The 21,849-nt window shown below is 47.0% G+C and overlaps 1 protein-coding gene across 1 annotated transcript in view; it reads left to right on the top strand.

Annotated features, from left to right (window-relative positions):
• Positions 1–341: 341 nt before the first annotated feature.
• The window catches only part of TNKS (tankyrase), a 498,734-nt gene continuing 477,226 nt past the window's right edge, over positions 342–21,849 (top strand). The window contains exon 1 of the mRNA XM_033915990.1: positions 342–851. Coding sequence (XP_033771881.1) covers positions 374–851 — 478 coding nt within the window. The 5' untranslated portion in view covers positions 342–373. The remainder of the gene's footprint in view (positions 852–21,849) is intronic.

The raw sequence follows: 21,849 nt of genomic DNA, 5'->3' as shown, positions 1-21,849 counted from the left end.
AGCAAATCTATAGCTATTGCACCTAGACAAGCAGGCAAGAGCCAGTCGCATCAGCTCCGGCAAAGAACCAACAGCACACCAAGTGAACCTTAGCGCAGCCTATCACAACACAGCTTTCAGCGTTCTCGTCAACAGCCTTACGGCAAGTCCCGCCTCCTTCTCCCAGCTTCCTCTGCGACTCCAAAACAGAAACCCGTCATAACAAATAAAACCGATTAGAACGCTCGCCCTGACCTGCATTATCCGTATTCGTCATTTCCGGTCCCTGTGCCTTCCTCACCTGCGATTGGTGTGGGAAGTCGGAAACGTGCCCTGGAAGGGGGCGGTGCAATTACCGCAGTGAAGGGGCTTATGGGGGAGGGGGGTGTTGAAGATGGCGGCGGTCGTACGTCGCTCACCTCAGCAGCACAGGGGAGTAACGTCTCCGACTACTGTCGGTGCCTCGTCTCCACCACATAGTCCCAGTCTGTCTTCACGTTACGGGCTGGAGGCGGCGGCGGGTAGTGAAGCAGATGGAAACCCCGACGTAGGAGGAGAAGGAGGCCCAGACAGAGATCCCGAGCGGCCTCTGTCCCCGACGGAGACCCCAGACTCCGCAGGTTTGGTCTCCGTTCCTAGCCTGAGCAATAGCAGCAGCAGCAGCACTAACACCAGCGGCAGCGTGTCCTCGGGTTCCAGCCCTGCCGAGAGCCCGGAGTTCAGTCCATCAACCGTCAGCGGCGCCTTCAGGGAATTGTTTGAAGCCTGCAGGAACGGGGACGTGTCGCGGGTAAAGCGGCTCCTGGACTCCGGCAACGTGAATGCCAAGGACATGGCAGGGAGGAAATCCACCCCGCTGCACTTCGCAGCAGGTGAGAGATGGGTGCGAGCTAAAGAAACCGGGAGTGGAGTGACGAGCAGTAAGGGGTTTTCTGGTTGAGTCGTCTTTTTGTCTTTAGTGCTCAGTTAAACTTTTAGTATAGTTACTGCTTCATAATCATGTATCTTTTGTTTTTAGGGGCCTTTTCAGTGAATACAAAATATGTAGCAGTATTGAACATGGAAAAAGAGGATGCTTTGCAAGTTACATTTTTGTTGATCTCACAGGCTCATGCAAATCATCTAAGGATATTTATTGTTTTGGTCTAATAAAAAAAAAAAAATTAGAGCCTGGAAAGAGTGGAGATTCTTTGAGTCTTATTTATCACTGTGTCACTAATACAGCACACCAGTGCATAGCCGACTCCTAGGCAACCTTCAGTGCCCCCACCACCATTTCATGGGCAGCTCAAGACAATAACCCCTTTTCCCCAAACAGACCATTATCTTCCTTTCCCTATTGCCCCCACCCCTGAATCGGCCATTGAGGCTCTTCCTTTCTACTTACTAGAGCTGCTACTTCTGTTCTCGGTTTCTGAGGAAGGAAGAGGACTGAGCTTAAGACTGCACTTCAAGGTCCAGTGCTGAAGTGCTGCTGTGTTCTGCTACACTCTGCTACAGGACTTCCTTTTGCAGTGAGTGGATCAGGACAAGACAGTGTTTGAGCTCAGGCCTTTGCTGGTGCTGAGTCCTCTTGTCTCTTTGGCATCAGGAGGGGTGGGGGTCAGTGGCGGCAGGAAATGAGGCTGTACACCTGTCCCATTGCCCAAGTGCTGCCATCCTAAGCAAACATTTACAAAGCTGCACTGTCAAGCAGCACATACTAAATGCTGAGCTGCCCATAGGAGTAGAACGGATGGCTCTGCATTTAGCATGTGCTGCTCTGCAGTGCAGCTTTGTAAAAGGACTCATTAATCTGCCTAATGGTAGGTTTAATTTTATGTATGCTATGCTAATGGTATTTTAAATTCTGCTTTATCTCCTACTGGATTAAGAGCGAATTACGAACATGATTAAAGACAATACAGCTTGAGATTACAATATCTTTTCTATGTGATTTTTCATACTGCAATACTGTGTGACATAATTCTTAGTAAACATCTGAGCAAAGGAGCAGCCTAATGATCAGTGCAGGGGATATCACATAAAGGGATCCAGGTACAAATTCCACCTTAACATCTTTATTTTGTATTATGATATCTAAAAATCTACTGTACCCAATTGTGCACCACTACAAAAGCCCTCAGATCTGCAAGTGTTTACTAGCAATAGATACAGTTGAGATTTTGTGGGTTTTGGAAAACTCACAATTTTTGCCACAAAGCAGAGGGGTTTATTCACTTGGGTCCATTTCTCTACACTCCACTGCACTGACTACTAGACTACTCCTGGAGCTAGCTTGCTGCTCTAATCTGTACTGGAAACCTTTGCATTCCCCCCCCCCCAAGTTTGTTTTAACTGTTTCTTAACATTTTACAGATAGTTGTCTTGGTATCTCTATGGTGTACTTTAGTACAATAAAAGCATAGTGATGGAATAATCGGTTGCAATACCCTGAAAACTTGCTGATTAGGTTTAATTTTATGTCTGCTTTTCTATGTGATTTTTTTCATAATATTGCAGTATGTGCGTAGCATGCTTTTATATAATTTACTTTGTGCTATGATATTCTATGCTACGATTGTCTTATATTCCGCAATATCTCCATAAGATTCAGGGCCCCTTTTAACAAATTCCGAGTAGTGATTCTTCTATGGCAAATGCATTGAAGTCCTTAAGAACTGAATGGTTGTTAATGCTTTTGCCACAGGAGAATTGCTACAGCGGCTTTGTAAAAGGAACCCTGAATGCAGATTACAGTAAGAAAATCTCAATCTGAGAAAAATTACATTCATGAGCAGGAAGCCCTTAGTTACATAACCTTCACAATCCATTTATTAAATAAGCTTTCAAGAGTTTACAAAAAAGACAATAGGATATTTGCATTTAGATAGCCAAATGATAGCTGATAATGTTTATTATTTAACTTCCTTAAAAGTTGAATAAGAGAGTAAATTTACTCTTAGTGGATTGTAAATTTTTGTAACTTTGCAGAATTTGACAATAACTATACCTGGTGGATTTTGTGCTGACAAAGATTTAAATACCATACAGGCAATCTTGGAATGTTCTGAACTGAATTGGCAGCCAATGAAGATCCCTCATATTTCTTTGCACCACAATCAATCTTGCTACTTTATTCTGCAGCAATTCCAATTTTTTTTGAAATTGAAACAATACCTTCATACAATGAATTGCAATAGTCCAAAAGGATTAATAAAATTGCCTGGGATACTAACCGGAAACTGGAGGAATTCAAAGATAGTTGTACCACTCTTAGCTGTCGAAGTTTACCACATATTCCAAAAGTTTAGCAAGCAAGGAATCCCTGCTACCCGATCTCACTCAGTTCAAAACCCAATAATTACGGTATAAACCAGTGTTGGATCAGCATCCACTGACTTTTGAATTGGAGTCAAAACAATCTCTACTAAACCTTCAGGATAAGTACTCTAATCCAATTCAAAGTTTATAAATTTAGAGGGGCATAATTAAAAAAAAAAGGTCTTAGTCCCCTTTTGGCCTAAGGCCCAAGACGCCCAAAGTAGGCAGCAGGGAAATGTCCATTCTAAAAACAAAAAAACAAAAAAAACATCCAAAATGTTGTTTTTTTCCGAGAATAGCCTACCTGGACGTTCAGGAGTTTAATTGCCCAGATCGCCGCTACGTCTATCTTTAAGCCCTATTCTCGAAAAAAAAAATCGTCCATGTCTCAAATGCTCAAAACAAGACCTTTCAGGCGTGGGAAGGACCAGTGCTTCGCCTAAAAGCATGATTCTCTAACTGGTGTCTGTCAAAAGTGCTGGTTAGAGAATCATTGAACTGTCATCGTCATCCCCCCCCCCGACAACAATTGCGGCAGGAGGGATGCTCAGTTCCTTCTACCGCGATACCCCGAACCCTCCCCCAATGTTCCTCGGCAGGAGGGATGCCCAATCTCTCCTGCCACGACCCCCCTATCCGAAGGTTTGCCCCTGGTCCCCCCTGAAAGTTTCCCCCAGACCCTCTCCCCCAACCTGGTTTTGTTGGCCGACCAGCAGGCGCTGGCGCTTAAGGCCCCCTCCTGTGCACTGGGAGTGGCCCCTCCTGGGATGCACTGGGAGTGGCCTAAGATTCCGATTGGCCAGATTCTTTAGGCTACCCCCCCCTTCTGGGGAACATTGTGGGAAGGTTCGGGGGATCGAAGCAGGAGAGATTGGGCATCCCTCCTGCCGCGATCATTACGGAGGCGAGGCCCGATCCGGAACTTATATCTGGTCTAAGTCAAAACGTATAAGTTCCGTCCAGGCAACCTGTCGAATTTTTTGATTATGGCTGCCGGACGACTAAGTGTAGGTCGGCCCACATCCTGCCCACCTCCCACCTTACCCACTCCTCCAAAAATACCCCTTTTCACTCTGGGCGCACAGAGGGAAGGAAAAGGCCTAAGCTCGTTTTAGATACTCGTTTAGAGCTGTTCAATTATCGGTACTTGGATGACCTGGCTTTTTGATCGTCCAAGTGCCGATATAGGTGAGTGTTTAGACTTATTTATTTTTTGATTATAAGCCCTTTAGTTAACAATAAGATTGCTTTACCTGAGATTGTTCTCACTATATAAGAAAGGGAAATGTCTTACACTGCAAGATTTCTTTGAAAGGTTCATAAACAATTGCTTAACTAAAGCCCAAATTCTCAAAACTTTAACACCATCGCTAAACTGTTTCCCAGCAGTGTAATCTGTATGCAGTTTAGCGGCGGATTATCAAAATGGATTATCTGTCTTTAGCAAGGTTTCTAGCAGTCTTCGACACTGACATGCAAATGGGCTCTTCAACTTTGAAATAAGCCCTCCGGTGGATTACTAAAAAATGCTGAACCATTTTCAAAAAGCAGCGTCAGCTTTTGGCGATAAAAATAAGCGACTGGTCCAGGGGTGCCGGTCAGTATCAGAGACTATTAGAAAGCCTCTGTGTTGTGATGCAGCGGGAGAGATGCCCATTCTCTCCGCTGCATCGCAACACCCCTTCCCTGCAGTGGTGGCAAACACCCCTCTTTTGGAATGGTGGTGACCCCCCCCTACAGTGGGAGAGATGCCCACACTCTCCCGCTACCCTAAAATCCCCACCGTGACCTGACCCTCCCCGCGCAGCGGGAGAGATTCCCACTCTCCCCTGCTGGCAAGTGACCTCCTTATCTCAAAATAAATGACTCGGAGGGATGTGAAGTCTCTCCTCCCAGCTGTCTGCATTGTCTAAAATGGGCCTTCCCCTTCCTGGTGCATCTTGGGATGCGCTGGGAAGAGGTCTGATGCTCTGGCCCAAGTTATTTAAGGCCCCACCCATGGGAGGGGCTTTATACAACCAGGGCCAATCAGAGCCTTAGGCCCTTCCTTGGATGCACCAGGAAGGGGTTTAAGGCTCTGATTGGCCCGGATGCCCCGCCCCCATAGGAGGGGCCTTAGGCTTCAGGCCAATCAGAGCCTTAGGCATCTGGGGAGGGACCTGAGGCTCTGGCCCAAGTTGTTTAAGGTGCTGAGGCTGTAGCATTAACTACTGCGAACTCTCCCCCCGTGGATATCAACCAATGTGACAGAAAAAAAATCTTTGTATAATAAAGCTAGACTCCTCCCCTCTTTTCTTATTTTCTCATGAGCAATTAATTACTTTATATTTTGGTGGACAAATATTTAAAACATGAGGTGAATCTAAATCAAATCTACATTACAACAATAAAAGTAAATCCTACATAACTACTGCATCGCCAATCAATTCCTCAATCAATACCATATATACTCGAATATAAACCTGGATTTTTGGAGCAAAAATTGGCCCCAAAATGGAGGTCTGGTTTATATTCAGACCAGCACCCTCCTCTCAGACTTATTGCAGGCCGCTGTCAGGCTCTGCACCCTTCTCCTCTCCCTGCCCTGTCCGTCTTACCTGCTCTGCCGATCTCTGGTAGTCCAGAGGTGCAGCAGGCAGGAGTGAGCTTTCTGCTCTGTTGCACCGCTGCTAACCCGGTTGGTTGGTCGCTGCCATGGCTGCTGCGAGTTTGGGTTTCTTCAGGCACTGAGCTGCATTGAGCAGGAGCGCTCTTTGGTGCTGCTGCCGCTCAGCACTGAGCGGCTTCCTGACTAGCTCCCGTGAATTCTCGCGGACAGGACAGGAAGGGGGCAGGGTGCAGAGCCTGGGAAGGAAAGGGGCTGGGTGCAGAGCCTGACAGGGAAGGGAGGGAAGGATGGAAGGGGGCTGGGTGCAGAGCCTGATGAGGGAGGGAGGGAGGGGGCACTGGGTGAAGACCCTGGCAGGGCACTTGAATATTAAGCCGCTCGACTTTTATTCGAGTCAATCATTTTTCCTCCTTTTTGAGTGGAAAATGGGGGTCTCGACTTATATTCGAGTATGGTAATTTGTTAAAACAGAACATGCTTTTAAATAATATTGAACTTGTGTTGTCAACTCTGATTTTAAAAGGTACTTTCATCAAATTTTTGGTAACATGATTTTTTCCACTCCATTGTCTTAGGTTTATTACCAACCACAATCACTATACTATGAGGAAGGTACCTGGATCAATCTATCACATTATTTCTATCTCTAGGATTAGCAAATTGTGTTCTTTGTTGTCAATAAAAGTTATCAGGGATATAGAAATCTTAAGTCTCGAGCATCTTGTCCTAAATGCAGATTGAACCCTAAATGGGCAAGACATTAATAGGTAACCAATGCATTTTTTTGAACAAGTTAAAACTAAAAGAAAGAGAAAGGGCGAGGTGAAATTCCTTACACTGTCTGGCTCCTGTTGGTAGAACAGTATGTTCCCGGAATAGAGTGGTGGAAATGCGAATCTCACTCTTGGCGCTCATGCTGTCTTAATAATGATGTTGCACTAGTGGGTGGGGCCAAACCACTACACCTAAATGCACCACTTGGATCCACTTGATTCCAAAACAAATAACGAAATTTCAAACATTAAAAAAATTAAAACTCAAAATAAAACCCAGTTTGAGAAATGAAGTTGCAAACAAAGGAGCAGTGTGTGCCCCTTTAGTGCGACACCTGAGGCACAGTGCCTCAGAAGCTGTAGGTCTTTATGTTCTTAATTATATGTTTTGTTTGCTGCTCTGTGTTGTTTAAAAGGTGGGGTATACATTAGAGAGTTGCGCGGGGACAGAAATTCCACCCGTCCCACTCGTCCCCGCGAGGAATCCCCTCCGTCCCCGCCTGTCCCTATAAACTTCAGAAATAGTTATTTCATTTAATTATGCTACTGAATTAAAGGCTCTGGAAGAGACCCGTTTACAAATAAGCAAAGAGACTTTATTAATTTGGAAATATTAACTGGGAAAAATATATACTTTGTAAACGGGTTTCTACCAGAGCCTCTAATGTAAATATAAATACTCAGCTGATGAGAACTCCCAAACTGTCAGCTGAGGACTTCCTTTGCAGTTGGCCAGGGGTTCCTTTTGCCAAGCTTGGCAGGCAGCAGTAGCGTCCCTGAGTCACAGATGCTGGCACCTCAGTGGCTCATGGATGCTGCCAGCGACTGCTGTGCTTGGTGGAGGGGAGTTCTGCCAGACACCTCAGCCAGCCCTCCTCATGCCAGGCACTGCACCCAGCCCCCTTCCCTCCCTCCCCTGTCAGGCACCGTACCCAGCCCCCTTCCCTCCCAGGCTCTGCACCCTGGCCCTCCTCCCTGCCCTGTCCTTGTACCTCCTCTGCTGATCCCTGGTGGTCCAGAGGTGCAGCGGACAGGAGCAAGCTTTCTGCGCTCCTGCCTCGTTGCTAACTCGGTTGGAGGTGGCTGCTGCGAGATCGGGTTTCTTCAGCTTGACGCTGAGCGGCTTCCTGACTGGCTTCTGTGAATTCTAGGGTCCTTTGCTCCAACTCATCAATTGAAGCCCATCACACTGTCGTACCATTTGTCAGTGGATGGTGCTACTTTTGGAGTTAATCTCTTCAGCCATATTGGCACACTTCTGGAATTATCTGCTGCCTTTTAAAGACCAGTGCCAGTTACTATTGTGAGCCATATTTGCCACTTTTATTGAACCAGTGATATTTATAATTGTATGTTCTATTTTTCATTTTTTAATAAACCCTGGACTTGCCAGTTCAGTAACTCCACTCTGCCGGTTGCATAGACAATGATAACAGATAACACCTATCTAGTTATGCTGTTCAATGTTAAGACTATATCCGTGCTGCTAGCTACAGGGTGTAATTTCCAGGATTTTTTCTTTTGTTTGTTCCTCCTTTACACACCACCATTTTGGGTTGAAAAATTGATTAGCCGGGATGTAGCATTTACAGTACTACAGTGTTCTCCCCAGAAATTTTTTCCAGCCGGGTGGCATGAAAAAGTAGCCGGGTGGGGTGGGACGGGGAAATTTGGTGGTGGGGAAAATTAAGGGCTCCTTTTACTAAGCTGCAATAGCATTTTTAGCGCATGCAGAATTGCCGTGCTACACGGCTAGAACTAACGCCAGCTCAATGCTGGCATTAGTGTTTAGCACGTGCGGCAATTCTGCGTGAGCTAAACGCGTGGTAAAACTGGTAGCCCAGCTTAGTAAAAAGAACCCTAAATGTGTACTATTTGTATTAGTTAATTATTATTAGTTATTTTCCAATGCTCAATATGGCAGCCTTTCTTAAGGTTTGACACTTGTTCCATAATTTTTTTATTAAATTTAAGAAGTATGCAATTCTAGAAGTGAATAATTAGATACAGTGGTGCCTCACACAAAGAACTTAATTCGTTCCAGGAGCAAGTTTGTTATGCGAAAAGTTCGTTATGTGAAACGCGTTTTCCCATAACAATACATGTTAAAAAAAATAATTCGTTCTGTAGCATAAAATATGCTAAGATGACATAAAAAAAGATAAATTTTTGGTTATTATTTTTATTTAGATACATCTAAAAACATAATTGTTTTTTAAAACAACACACATTTTTTAAATTTAAAGACAGACTAAGTAGAGTCTAATTTTACAGTGAGAGAGGGCAGAGTCTCAGCGGCAAAAACTGGGACTTAACTGTTCATTTTTTTTTTTTTCTACCGTGTTTCCCCGATGATAAGGCAGGGCCATCAAATAAGACAGCCCCCCCTTTTTAGAAAAAAATGTAAAATAAGGCACCCCCCCGCAAATAAGCCACCCACCGATACCTGCGCTTACCCGAATCGGGTGGTACGGTGGGTGATTCCGTGTGGTCCCTGGCACCCCCGACACGATCGGGGCAAGAGGGAGCTCAAGCCCTCTTGCCCCCCCGACTCCCCGACACGATCGGGGCAAGAGGGAGCTCAAGCCCTCTTGCCCCCCCCGACTCCCCGACACGATCGGGGCAAGAGGGAGCTCAAGCCCTCTTGCCCCCCCGACTCCCCGACACGATCGGGGCAAAAGGGAGCTCAAGCCCTCTTGCCCCCCCCGACTCCCCGACACGATCGGGGCAAAAGGGAGCCCAAGCCCTCTTGCCCCGCCGATTCCCCAACTCCCCGACAATATCGGGCCAGGAGGGAGCCCAAGTCCTCCTGGCCACGGCGACCCCCTAACCCCACCCTGCACTACATTACGGGCAGGAGGGATCCCAGGCCCTCCTGCTCTCGACGCAAACCCCCCCTCCCCCCAACGACCGCCCCCCCCAAGAACCTCCGACCGCCCCCCCAGCCGACCCGCGACCCCCCTGGCCGACCCCCACGACACCCCCAACCCCCTTCCCCGTACCTTTCTGTAGTTGGCCGGACAGACGGGAGCCAAACCCGCCTGTCCGGCAGGCAGCCAACGACGGAATGAGGCCGGATTGGCCCATCCGTCCCAAAGCTCCGCCTACTGGTGGAGCCTAAGGCGCCTGGGCCAATCAGAATAGGCCCGGGAGCCTTAGGTCCCTCCTGGGGGCAGGGCCTGAGGCACATGGTCGGGTTGGGCCCATGTGCCTCAGGCCCCGCCCCCAGAGGGACCTAAGGCTCCCGGGCCTATTCTGATTGGCCCAGGCGCCTTAGGCCCCACCAGTAGGCGGAGCTTTGGGACGGATGGGCCAATCCGGCCTCATTCCGTCGTTGGCTGCCTTCCGGACAGGCGGGTTTGGCTCCCGTCTGTCCGGCCAACTACAGAAAGGTACGGGGAAGGGGGTCGGGGGTGTCGTGGGGGTCGGCCAGGGGGGTCGCGGGTCGGCTGGGGGGGCGGTCGGAGGTTCTTGGGGGGGGGCGGTCGTTGGGGGGAGGGGGGGTTTGCGTCGAGGGCAGGAGGGCCTGGGATCCCTCCTGCCCGTAATGTAGTGCAGGGTGGGGTTAGGGGGTCGCCGTGGCCAGGAGGACTTGGGCTCCCTCCTGGCCCGATATTGTCGGGGAGTTGGGGAATCGGCGGGGCAAGAGGGCTTGGGCTCCTTTTTGCCCCGATCGTGTCGGGGAGTCGGGGGGGCAAGAGGGAGCCAGGCGGAGAGAGGGCATTTAAGCGCAGTGCCTGCGCGGAAGGATGCAGCTCGGGCGACTTCGTTGTGTGAAACGAAGTTCGTTGTACGAATCAAGACATAAAGTTCGTTGTGCGCAGCGTGCGCTGTGCGAGGCGTCCGTTGTGTGAGGCACCACTGTATTTGCCCTCTTTCAAATGGTAAAGAGCAGCGTCTCTCAAACTTTTTTAACTCCGGCACACTAAACAGAGCAAATGTTTTTTGTGGCACACTAAATGCAGCAAATAGTTTTCATGGCTTGAAAAAATTTCTGGGGAGAACACTGTTGCCATTAGTTTTCAAGGTCCAATCACGTCAAAGACTGATGCTTATCTGGGCAGTTGTATAATAAAAAGAATGGATAAGATAACATGAGAAGTGAAATTGTCATGAATCAGAGGGATACATACCCTGTAGATCACAGGTGTCAAAGTCGGTCCTCGAGGGCCGGAATCCAGTCGGGTTTTCAGGATTTCCCCAATGAATATGCATGAGATCTATGTGCATGCACTGCTTTCAATGCATATTCATTGGGGAAATCCTGAAAACCCGACTGGATTACGGCCCTCGAGGAGGGACTTTGACACCCCTGCTGTAGATCCTAAAAGCAGGCTTGTGGATTAGATATAAACTATGAAGGCAGTGGTGTACCTAGCATATGTGACACCCGAGGCCCATCATTTTTTTACACCCCCCCATCTGTATGAAAAACATGATTTTTAGTAACAATCCACACATCACACGAGTGTACCTAGGAAAAGGCAGCATCTTTCATACTGCACTGAGCAGTACAACATCAATACACCCATTGTAAAACTAAACAAGCCAGACTAGTACAGATCAATCCTACACAGTCAATCCTAACTGAAAACCATGTCTTTCGAACACACAGAACACAGAAAACACCTTCGCCTAGTATGGAATATGTAATCACAACTAACCCCTCTCCCTTTTACAAAACTATAATGTGAATTTTAGCCATGGTGGTAACAGCTCAGACTCTCATAGAATTCTGAGCAATTACCACCATGGCCGGTGCTAAAAAAATCCCTCTATAGTTTTGTAAAAGGGGGGATAAAATAGAAAAACGTAGACAAAGGGCTGGACTCTGTATACAATGCAATACCACAGAAACAGCGATGCATCTCCCCTAAAGCAAAAAAAATAAATAGAATTTTTTCTACATTGTCTTCTCTGGTTTCTGCTTTTCTCATAGTCTTGTCACTCTCTTCCTTTCATCCACTGTCTACCTTCTGCCCCTTCTATATGGCATCTTCTCTCCTTGTATTCTCCTTCCATCTCTCCCTTCACCCCTATTATTCTGGCAGCCATCTTCTTCCCTTCCCTCCTCAAGTGGTAGTGAAAGTAGCATAAGGCACCCGTAGTACTGTTAGTGCCAGAGCTGCTTAGAATATAGAACCGTGCTGTACATGAGGAGAAAAAAAGAAAGAATGAGGTGATAAGATGTAAAGTGCTGGCCCCTCACTGCACCACTTGATAAAACTAAGGAGTGATGTTCTAGAGCAGGGGTGCCCACACTTTTTGGGCTTGCGAGCTACTTTTAAAATGACCAAGTCAAAATGATCTACCAACAATAAAATTAAAAAAAAAAACACAAAGCAAACTGTACGCATAGAAAATGTTAATTATCATTCCTATTCCAGGGTTTTTCAAAGAGGTCAAAGCAGATGACTCTATGCACTGTCACCATACAAAAATAGACAAATATACCCCCCTCCCTTTTTACTAAACCACGATAGCAGTTTTTAGCGCAGGGAGCTGCGCTGAATGCCCAGCGCTGCTCTCGAAGCTCATAGACTCCCTGCGCTAAAAACCTCTATTGCGGTTTAGTAAAAGGGGACCTTAGTGTAAAATATAGACAGCTGATATAAATTCAGACATATTTTGATCACTAAATTTAAAATAAAATCATTTTTCCTACCTTGTCTGGTGATTTCATGAGTCTCTGGTTGCACTTTCTTCTTCTGACTGTGCATACAATCTTTCTTCCCTTCTTTTAGCCTGTATGCTTCCTCTCCTCCAGACCTCATTCCCTCCCCCAACTTTTCCTTCCTCTCTCCCTGCCCTTTCTTTCTCTCTGCCTCCCTTTCTTTTTTTTCTGTTTCTCTTCTTTCCTTCTGTCTCCCTGCCTGCCCTTTTTCTTTCTTTCTCCCTGCCCTCCCCCAAGCCACTGCCATCGGGGACCAGGACCCAAACCGCCACCAATAACAGGCCCGAAAGCTGACGCCGCTCCAAGCTCTCCCTGCTTCGGCCGACCAGTATTCCTCTCCCCGAAGTCAATTCTGCCGTCGGGGAGAGGAAGGCTGATCGGCCCAAGATCGCGATCCACCTATTGGGGGAAATGCTGTCGGGTCCTGCCTTCGCGGAAACAGAAAGTAGGCAGGACCCTGCAGCAAGAAGAGCAAATGTTCACTAACCTGTCTCCCACCTTAGCCCGTAGCGAACGCTTGCTTCAGGGTTCTCAACATGTGCGTGCCGGCTTCCCTTCTCCCACCCCCCCTCCCCCCCGAACATAACTTCCGGTTTTGGAGGGAAGAGAAGGGAAGCCGGCACGAACATGTTGAGAGCCCTGAAGCAAACGTTCGCTACGGGCTAAGGCGGGAGACAGGTTAGTGAAGCATTTGCTCTTCTTGCTGCCGGGTCCTGCCTACTTTCTGTTTCTGCGAAGGCAGGACCCGGCAGCATTTCCACCAATAGAGCCCCGGAGCATAAGTTAGCTACGGGCTGAAATCTCCAAGCCGGGTTTTTTTGGTTGTTTTTTTTTTAATGTTCAGCAGCGGCGGAGGCAGCAGATGATAGCCGGGCGCTGGTCTAAATTAGCTGGGCGGACCGCCCAGCTAAAAGGCCCTAGGGAGAACACTGTACTAAATATCTTGCATGAGAATACATCCTGTGTATCTTGATGGAAACTTTATCCCCATGCATACCTTGTGGCTTTCATTAGCTAGGAACGCTTTGTTTTTCTTAGTACAGCACAATAAAAAAAATATTGCTTGTTTAATGCGAGAAGCTGTGTGGAACTTGAATTCTTTCCCCATGGGGGACAGGCTTCTCTTTCTGGCACTGCTCTGCTGCAGCACACAGCCGACCAGAAGTCTTCCCGATCGGGAAGTGACATCGGGAAGTGAAATCGATGTCAGCGCTGACGTCTGAGGGAGGGAGGACTTTGCTTAAGCCCTCCCTCCGATGTCAGCGCTGACATCGGGAAGATTTCTTGTCGACTGTGTGCTGTGGCAGAGCAGGTAGGGAAAAGAAGAAGAGCCTCGCGGCTCGAGTTGCTTCGAACCCCGTAGGATTCCCGCGACCCTAGGAGGCGTCCCCAAGGGATCTCTGTGACCCGAAGGGGGAACCCACGGGATTCCCGTCGACACCGTTCCCGTGCAGCTCTCTAGTATACATTAGAACAGGGGTGCCCACACTTTTTGGGCTTGTGAGCTACTTTTAAAATGACCAAGTCAAAATGATCTACCAACAATACAATTAAAAAAACCCACAAAGCACACTGTACGCAGAGGAAATGTTAATTATCATTTATATACTGGGTTTTTTTTTTCCAAAGAGATCAAGTCAGATGACTATGCACTGTCACCTCAGTAACAACTATACAAAATTAGACAAATAAATCCCCTCCCTTTTTACTAAACCACGATAGCAGTTTTTAGCGCAGGGAGCTGCGCTGCACTCGATGCTCATAGGCTCCCTGCACTAAAAACCACTATTGCGGTTTAGTAAAAGGGGCCATAGTGTAAAATACAGACAGCAGATATAAATTCTCAAAACTGTCCCTCTGCCACGGTCCTGCCCCTCCTCTGACGTCGGAGGCAGGATCGCAGCAGAGGGAAGACAGTTCCTGAGGCCTATGGCAACCTGCAAGGATCGCTAAAGTACTAGTGATCCTCTCTGCAGGCTGCTCCCTGCTAAAATTAGGTAAAGAGATGCGCGGGATGCCAGAGAGAAAGCTGGACAGCACAAAAGGGAAATGGCATGGCTCAGCGATCGACTGGGGTTGCCTGAGCGATCAACCGGTCGATCGCGTTCAACGTTTTGGGCACCCCTGCATTAGAATAACAGGATTAGACATTTAAAAAGATAGTTATTAAGGTGTGGTAAATAACCCCCACCCCCCTTCTATGGTACCTTGACTTCATAATATTATGAGACACCATGCGGGGTTGCCATTGCTATTTTTAACCCAACAGTAGCAGGAGTAATTGGGGATCTCTTGTGCTTTGACCTTCTAGACATCATGGATTTCACCTGTAAGTCCATAACATACTCGTACTTTGATAACTACCCCATATCAATTTTAAAATGAATGTATCATAGTACATTGCTACTAGTACCACTTACCATTTCTGTAGCACTGCTAGATATACATAGTGCTGTACATTAGCATACAAGAGACAGTCTCTGCTCAGTAGAGCTTACAATCTAATTAACAGACAAACAGGATGAGTAGAGGGCTAGGAGGTTTCTTAGGCATGTGTTCCTAACAAGATATTGGGGGCTAGGAATGAAAAGCAGGAATGGAGCTTGACATACTGACTCAGGCAGTTTGTTCCAGGCATATGTTGCAGCAAGAGAGAAGGAACGTAGTCTGGAGTTGGCAGTAGAGGAGAAGGGTACCGTTAAGAGCAGGGGTGCCCAACACGTCGATCGGGAAGGCAACGCCAGTCGATCTCGTGTTGCCGTTCCAATCGGCCGGTCGATCAGCCTTCCTCTCCCCAAGGTTCCCCACCGGAATCTCCCCAAGGTTCCCCACGCACACTCATTCTTGCTGCGCCCTTCCTGCCCGACTGCCAAAACCCGTCTTCCGACTGGGGGATGAAGTCACTTCCTTCGGGAGAAGGCGGGAGGGAGGTCTAGGGAAGTCACGACCCTTGAGAGCTGAGCGCCGGCTGCCCCTGGCGGAATTGACAAGCCAGACTGGAGAAAGGCGGTCGGGAGCAGGAGGTGCTCTGCCCAAAAATGCCGGAGCTGCTGCTGCTGCTCTGACGTCTTGAGCCTGAAAATGGGAAGTTGAGTGTCGTGCTAAAAAGAGACTGGAACGGCTCTCATGGAAGACTGGCTTTTTTTCTTTTCTTTTCCTCGGCCCTGGGGATCCAGAGATTTGGGCCTGCAGAAGCCTAACGCTGACCAGCATTCCTCTCCCCGACATCAATTCTTACATCGGAGAGGAATTTCTGGGCCAACCAATCGCTGCCTGGCTGGCCTGGAACTTCCTCTCCGACATCAGAATTGAAGGGGAGCAGAATGCTGGTCAGTGCAAGGCTTCTGCATGCAGAGCTTGGGGGGTGGTGGCTTGGAGGCCTGTTCCCCGGTGGCGACGGCAAACCTAGTGGCTTTGGGGAGGGCAGGGAAAAAGAAACAAAGGGGGCAAGCAGGGGAGACAGAAAGAAAGTGGGCATGGAGAGAGAGAGAGAAAGAAAGAACAGGAGGCAAGGAGAAAGAGGGAAAAAGTTGGGGGAGAGAATGAGGTATGGAAGAGAGAAAGCATATAGGAGGCTGAAAGAAGGAGTGGGCTGAAATCAGAAGATGTCAGAAGAAGTGCAGCCAGAGTGAAGTGAGAAGAAGTCAGAAGAAGAAAGTGCAACCAGAGACTCATGAAATCATCAAACAAAAGTAGGAAAAATGATTTTATTTTCAATTTAGTGATCAAAATGTGTCTGTTTTGAGAATTTATATCTGCTGTCTATATTTTGCACCATGGCTCCCTTTTACTAAACCACAATAGCGGTTTTTAGCGCAGGGAGCCTATGAGCGTAGAGAGCAGCGTGGGACATTCTGCGCAACTCCCTGCGCTAAAAACTGCTATTTTTGTATGGTTGTTATTGAGATGACATTGCATAGAGTCATCTGCCTTGACCTCTTTGAAAAAAAACCAGAATATGAATGATAATTAACATTTTCTCTGCCTTTCAGTGTGCTTTGTGGGGTTTTAAAAATTTTTTTTATTGTTGGTAGATCATTTTGACTTGGTCATTTTAAAAGTAGCTCGCAAGCCCAAAAAGTGTGGGCACCCCTGGTTAAGAGAGACTTGCCCGATGAACAGAATTCCTGGGGAGGCGTGTAGGGAGACATAAGAGATGAGAGATATTGAGGAGCTGTAGAGTGAATGCACTTGTAGGTTAGTAAGAGGAGTTTGAACTGTGTGTGGAAATGATGGGAAGCCAGTGAAGTGACTGGAGGACAGGGGTGATGTGGACGTAGCGACTCTGGCGGAATATGAGTCATGCAGCAGAATTTTGAAGGGGAGAGAGTTTGTTAAGTGGAATGCCAGCAAGAAGCAAGTTACAGTAGTTGGAGAGAGAGAATAATTTTTGCTATTCTGTCATTTTGGGAAAAGAAAAATAAGACTGGACCAATGAAGATGCCAGCCTGGCAACATGAGACAAGCACCTCCAGGCCCATACAGCCATCTGAGGATCCTTCATCCTCAAAAAAACAGTACATACTGGTGATGTGAAGGAGTTGTTGATTCAGGCCTAATTGCACTAAGAGGATCAGTAAGACTGTGGGTCTGCTCCGATCCTATTTTTTTGCCGATTCAGAGCTATCGATGCACTAAAAAGTTTGCATGCAAATAATTTACGCAGGTGTTCATTGTAATCCCCGAATCTGCCATCAGATTGATCACTGAGAACGACTCTTGCATATGCACAGAGCTGGCAGGGAAGAGCCTCCTGCTACTCAGCTGTTCGGGGCAGGAAACTTTAAAAAAAAAAAAATAATTTTTTTTTATGGACTCAAATGCGCCCCCTCCCCCTGATGACGGCCTTCCCAAACGACCCTTGACGAATGCAGCACTAGAAATTCCTCCCCAATGATAATTTGAAGGAGGGATGGCCATTCCCTCCTGCTATTTGCCCCCCCACCCCCTGCGAGACAAAAACAGAAGGATGCCCACTCCCTCCCGCAATCCTGACCCTCCCCAACAATGGCAGTGAAACAGCAGGAGGGATGCCAACTCCCTCCTGCCCCAAAGGCTCCCCCAAAACATCCCCTCTCCTCCCCACTGAAAAAAAGCTGGAGGGATGCCCACTGCTTCCTGCCACTGGAGTCCTCCCCTCCTGTACTTTTTCAGATAAGTTGGAGCAGGAGGGAAGTTCCGTCCGTCCTGCTCATAGGCCCGTCAGTTCAAAATGGTGGGCGTTTCCCTCCCTGGTGCATCATGTGATACATGGGGAGGAGCCTAAGACCCTGATGGGCTTGACTGAACTAATCAGGGCCTTTGGCTCCTCCCTTTGTTGGCTTTGGGGCAGTTACCACAGTGACAACTGCTAGCGTGACTTTGTAAAAAAAAAAAAAAAAAAAAAGGAGGGGGTCAGTCATTTTCTTTAGGGCCCATACTGAGGGGACTCAGTTTTATTAGTCATCTGTGTAGAACCATGTCAAAGGTTTTGCTAAAATCTAAATACTACTACTACTATTATTTCTAGAGTGCAACCAGACATATGCAGCGCTGTACAGAGTAAAAGAGACAATCTCTGCTCAAAAGAGTTTCATTTAATTTTTGATATACCGTCAATCAAATATATCTAAATGGTTTACAGTAAAATTGATTATATAAAAAACCAAAACAAACAATATCAGGTATAGGGAAGGTAACATTCAAACGACATAAAACAGAAAGGTATAGAAAAAAAAATACAATAAAAGAAAAGGGGAAAACACAAATAGGAATAATTCACATTCCCCTTCCCATCTTGAGTCATTTTTCTCATACATTATATGCATCTTTAAACAAGAATGATTAAAGGTTGGATTTGAACTTTGTAATAGAGTTTTCAGGTCTAAGATGTTGAGGAAATGAGGCTTCTTAAGGAGGGGGGCAGTAATGGAAAATATGGATTTACGTGTTTGTGTCAAAACGATTTGTCACATTGAGGGAATGGACAGGAGATTTTGATGATTGGGCCATGGAATAAGTATTTATCAATGAACTAGTCTTTAAGCCCTTTACATTAACAGGTGCTAGAATAGATGTGTGTGTCTGTCTTTCTTTCTCTCTCTCTCCTTGGCTGCTTTCTGTTCGTCTCTCTCTCTCTCTCTCTCTTTCCTCAGCTGTCCACCACCACCCCTTGCCTGCTCCCCCTGTCCAGCAGTAGTCCTTCTCCTTCCTTTTACCTCCCCCGTGTCCAACAGCACCTCTTCACTGCTCCCCCTGTCCAGCAGCAGCCCTTCTCCCTTCGTTTTACCTCCTCCCTGTCTAGCAGCACCTCTTCCCTGCTCCCCCTGTCCAGCAGTAGGCCTTCTCCCTTCCTTTTACCCCCCCTGTCTAGCAGCATCTCTTCCCTGCTTCCCCTGTCCAGCAGTAGGCCTCCATTCCTGTTACCTCTCCCCTGTCCAGCAACACCTCTTCTCTGCTCCCCCTGTCCAGCAGTAGGCCTCCCTTCCTGTTACCCTCCCCCCCTGTCCAGCAACACCTCTTCTCTGCTCCCCCTGTCCAGCAGTAGGCCTCCCTTCCTGTTACCTCCCCCCCTGTCCAGCAGCACCTCTTCCCTGCTCCTCTTGTCCAGCAGCACCCCTTATCTGCTCCCCCTGTCCAGCATCCAGCTTCCTTGGTTGTTCGCGTTTGCCCTCATCTTCAAAGCAGCCTGCTGAGGTTCGTGGCCAGCTGTAGCGAACCTCGTAGGCCGCTCTGCATGTCGGTAGCATGTTCCCTCTGATGCGATCCCGTGCATCAGAGAAAACGTGCTACCGAGGTGCAGAGCGGCCTGCGAGGTTCGCTACAGCTGGCCGTGAACCTCAGCAGGCTGCTTTGAAGAGGAGCAGTGGCGGCGGCGGCAGTGTTTGGTGAGTGAGGACGGGAGGGGGGAGTTGCCGACGTGTTCCCTGCCTCCGTGTTCGAAAATGGAATTCGGCACAGACACAGAGACCACAGTAGCCATCCTAAGTGTGCATGCACGCTTAAAGTTTTATTATAGAGGATGTCAGGGAGCATTCTAGTCTAGTTTTAAAAGTGAGAAAATAATTTACAATCTAAACAGACAAGACAAACAGGATGCCAGGGTGGGAAACAGGGGGGATGGTTAATCTACTGGTTAGGTTGGTGAGCAGAGGGGAGTAGGATTATGGATTGAAGGCTAAATCAAAAAGGTGGGTTTTCAGTCTGCTTTTAAACAAGGGAAGGGGCATGATGGACAAACTCGGGTAGTTTATTCCAGGTGTACGGGGCAGCTAGATGAAACAAACTAAGTCTGGAATTGGCAGTGGAGGAGAAGGTACAGATAAAAGGAGCTTTACTGAGGAAGAGAGTTCTCAGGGAAGTGCATAAGGAGAGATAAGAGAGGAGAAGTAGTGAGGGGCTGCAGCATGAACACACTTGTAGTTAGTAATAGGAGTTTGAACTGTATGTGGAGGTGGATAGAGAGTCAGTGGATCTATTTGAGGAAAATGGTAGGGTGAGTATAGCAATAGCAAGGATGGCAGTAGATAAGTTGTGCGGCTGAGTTTTGCACTGATTGCGGGGGTGGGGGGAAGGGAGAGGCAGTTCAGCGGGAGATATGTTAGAAGTAAATTGCAGTAGTCCTAAGTGTGAGGTTATAAGTGTGGACAAGGGTCTGGATAGTGTGCTTGGAGAGGAAGGGGCAAATTTTGGTGATGTAGAGATGTAAGTGACATGCTTTAGCGATCTTTTTGGTTGTGCGTAGAAAATGAGTCCTCAGAGCCGAAGACGACTTCAAGTTTGCGAGCAGAGACTGGAAAAATAATAGTATTATTTACAGAGATGGAGAATGGAGGGAGAAGAGCAGAGGGTTTAGGAGGAACGAGGGGCAGTTCAGTCTTGGACATGTTTAGTTTAAGGTGGCAATGAGACATTCAGGCAGCAATGTCTACCAGATAGGCTGAGATTTTTTCTTGGACTTTAGGTGAAATTTGGGGTGTAGAGAGGTAGATCTGGGAGTCATCAGCATATATAGGTGATGCTGGAAGCCATTGGAGGAAATCAGAGCACCAAGGGAAGAGGTGTAGAGAGAGAAAAAAAGAGGTCCTAAGATAGAACCCTGTGGTATGCCAACCATTAGCGGGATAGCAGCAGAGGAAGGCCCACCAACGCATACACTAAAGGTGCAATGGGAGAGGTAGGAGGCAAAACCAGGGAGAGGATAGATTTACCGAATCCAAGCAAGGACAGTGTGTCAAGGAGTAAGAAGTGATTAACAGTATCAAAGGTAGCAGACAGGTCAAGAAGGTCAGACAGGTCCCTTCTTGGCCCAGGCGCCTTAGACTCCTGGGCCTCCCAGGGATGGCCCACTAGACCAGTGTTTCTCAACTTCATCAAGCCAAGTACCCCCTAAGTCTAGCAAGCTCCACCCCGCCCGACCCACACCCACATAATAATAGTACAAGTTTTTAAAAAAAATTTGATGTACACGCATTTGTCGAAATTTCATGTTGAATCGATTTTTATTTTCACAATAACAAGAAACAATCTCATATGCCCTAACCACCCAACAGAAGAAACAATCAAAAACAAAACAGTAGATCCAACAATCCCACCCCACCCACCCCCCATCCCCAAACCCCCTAGGCAAAAGCAGAGATAATGTACTGCAGTAGGCTTGGACTCTGATAGCCCACTGCTAAAGACAATGATTGACTCCAACAGTGAAAAAAGGAAGAAAGAAAGAAGGAAAGAAAAGAAAGAAGAAGAAAGAGAAGTATACCTGGCGCCCCGCAAAGATGGATTGTCAAAATTTCAAAGCGTATTACAATCTAAAATGGGAAAAACAATACTATATATAGATATCATTTTAGTCAAGCATGTAAGTGGCATGACAAAATGGAAGAGGAGAGGAACTACAATAGTTATAGTAAAGAAAGAACATATAAGGAAAAGCACAACCAGGTTGGTTGAGGATAAGATTAAAAAAGCAAAGAACCTCTAAAAGAAGAGGCTTGATTATTTAAACTAAAAGTGATATGAACGAAAGGATGTTCATACTCAGCGAAGTTATGTCTCAAATGCATCCCTCCGTTCATTTTTCATATACACACACAATATAATCTTATTAATAATACATAATGGTAGCCACAAAATAACCCCTCCCCCCACAAAGCACACTATGCAGAGAAAATGTTAATAATTTATATTTGTTTTTTTCAAAGAGGTCAAGGCAGATGACTTTTAAATATACAATGTCACCTCTGGAACAGCTACAAAAAAATAGACAAATATAGTGCAAATTGAAATTTTCACTAAATTGAAAATAAATAATTTTTTCTACCTTTTGTTTGGTGATTTCATGAGTCTGTGGTTGCACTTCCTTCTGACTGTGCATTCAACATTTATTTCTGCCTTCTGCACGCTTCCTCTCTAGATCTCATTCCCTTCCCCAACCAACATCTTTCTCTGTTCCTCCATGAGTTCAACTTTTCTTCCTCTCTCCTCCACCCCCATTGGCAACATGTCTCTCTCTCTCACTGTTCATCTGTCTC

The sequence above is a fragment of the Geotrypetes seraphini genome, chromosome 1 (assembly GCF_902459505.1).
Source record: "Geotrypetes seraphini chromosome 1, aGeoSer1.1, whole genome shotgun sequence".
NCBI lineage: Eukaryota > Metazoa > Chordata > Amphibia > Gymnophiona > Dermophiidae > Geotrypetes > Geotrypetes seraphini.
Note: the sequence above shows the minus strand (reverse complement) of the source record. Positions and strands in the feature narration are given on the sequence as shown.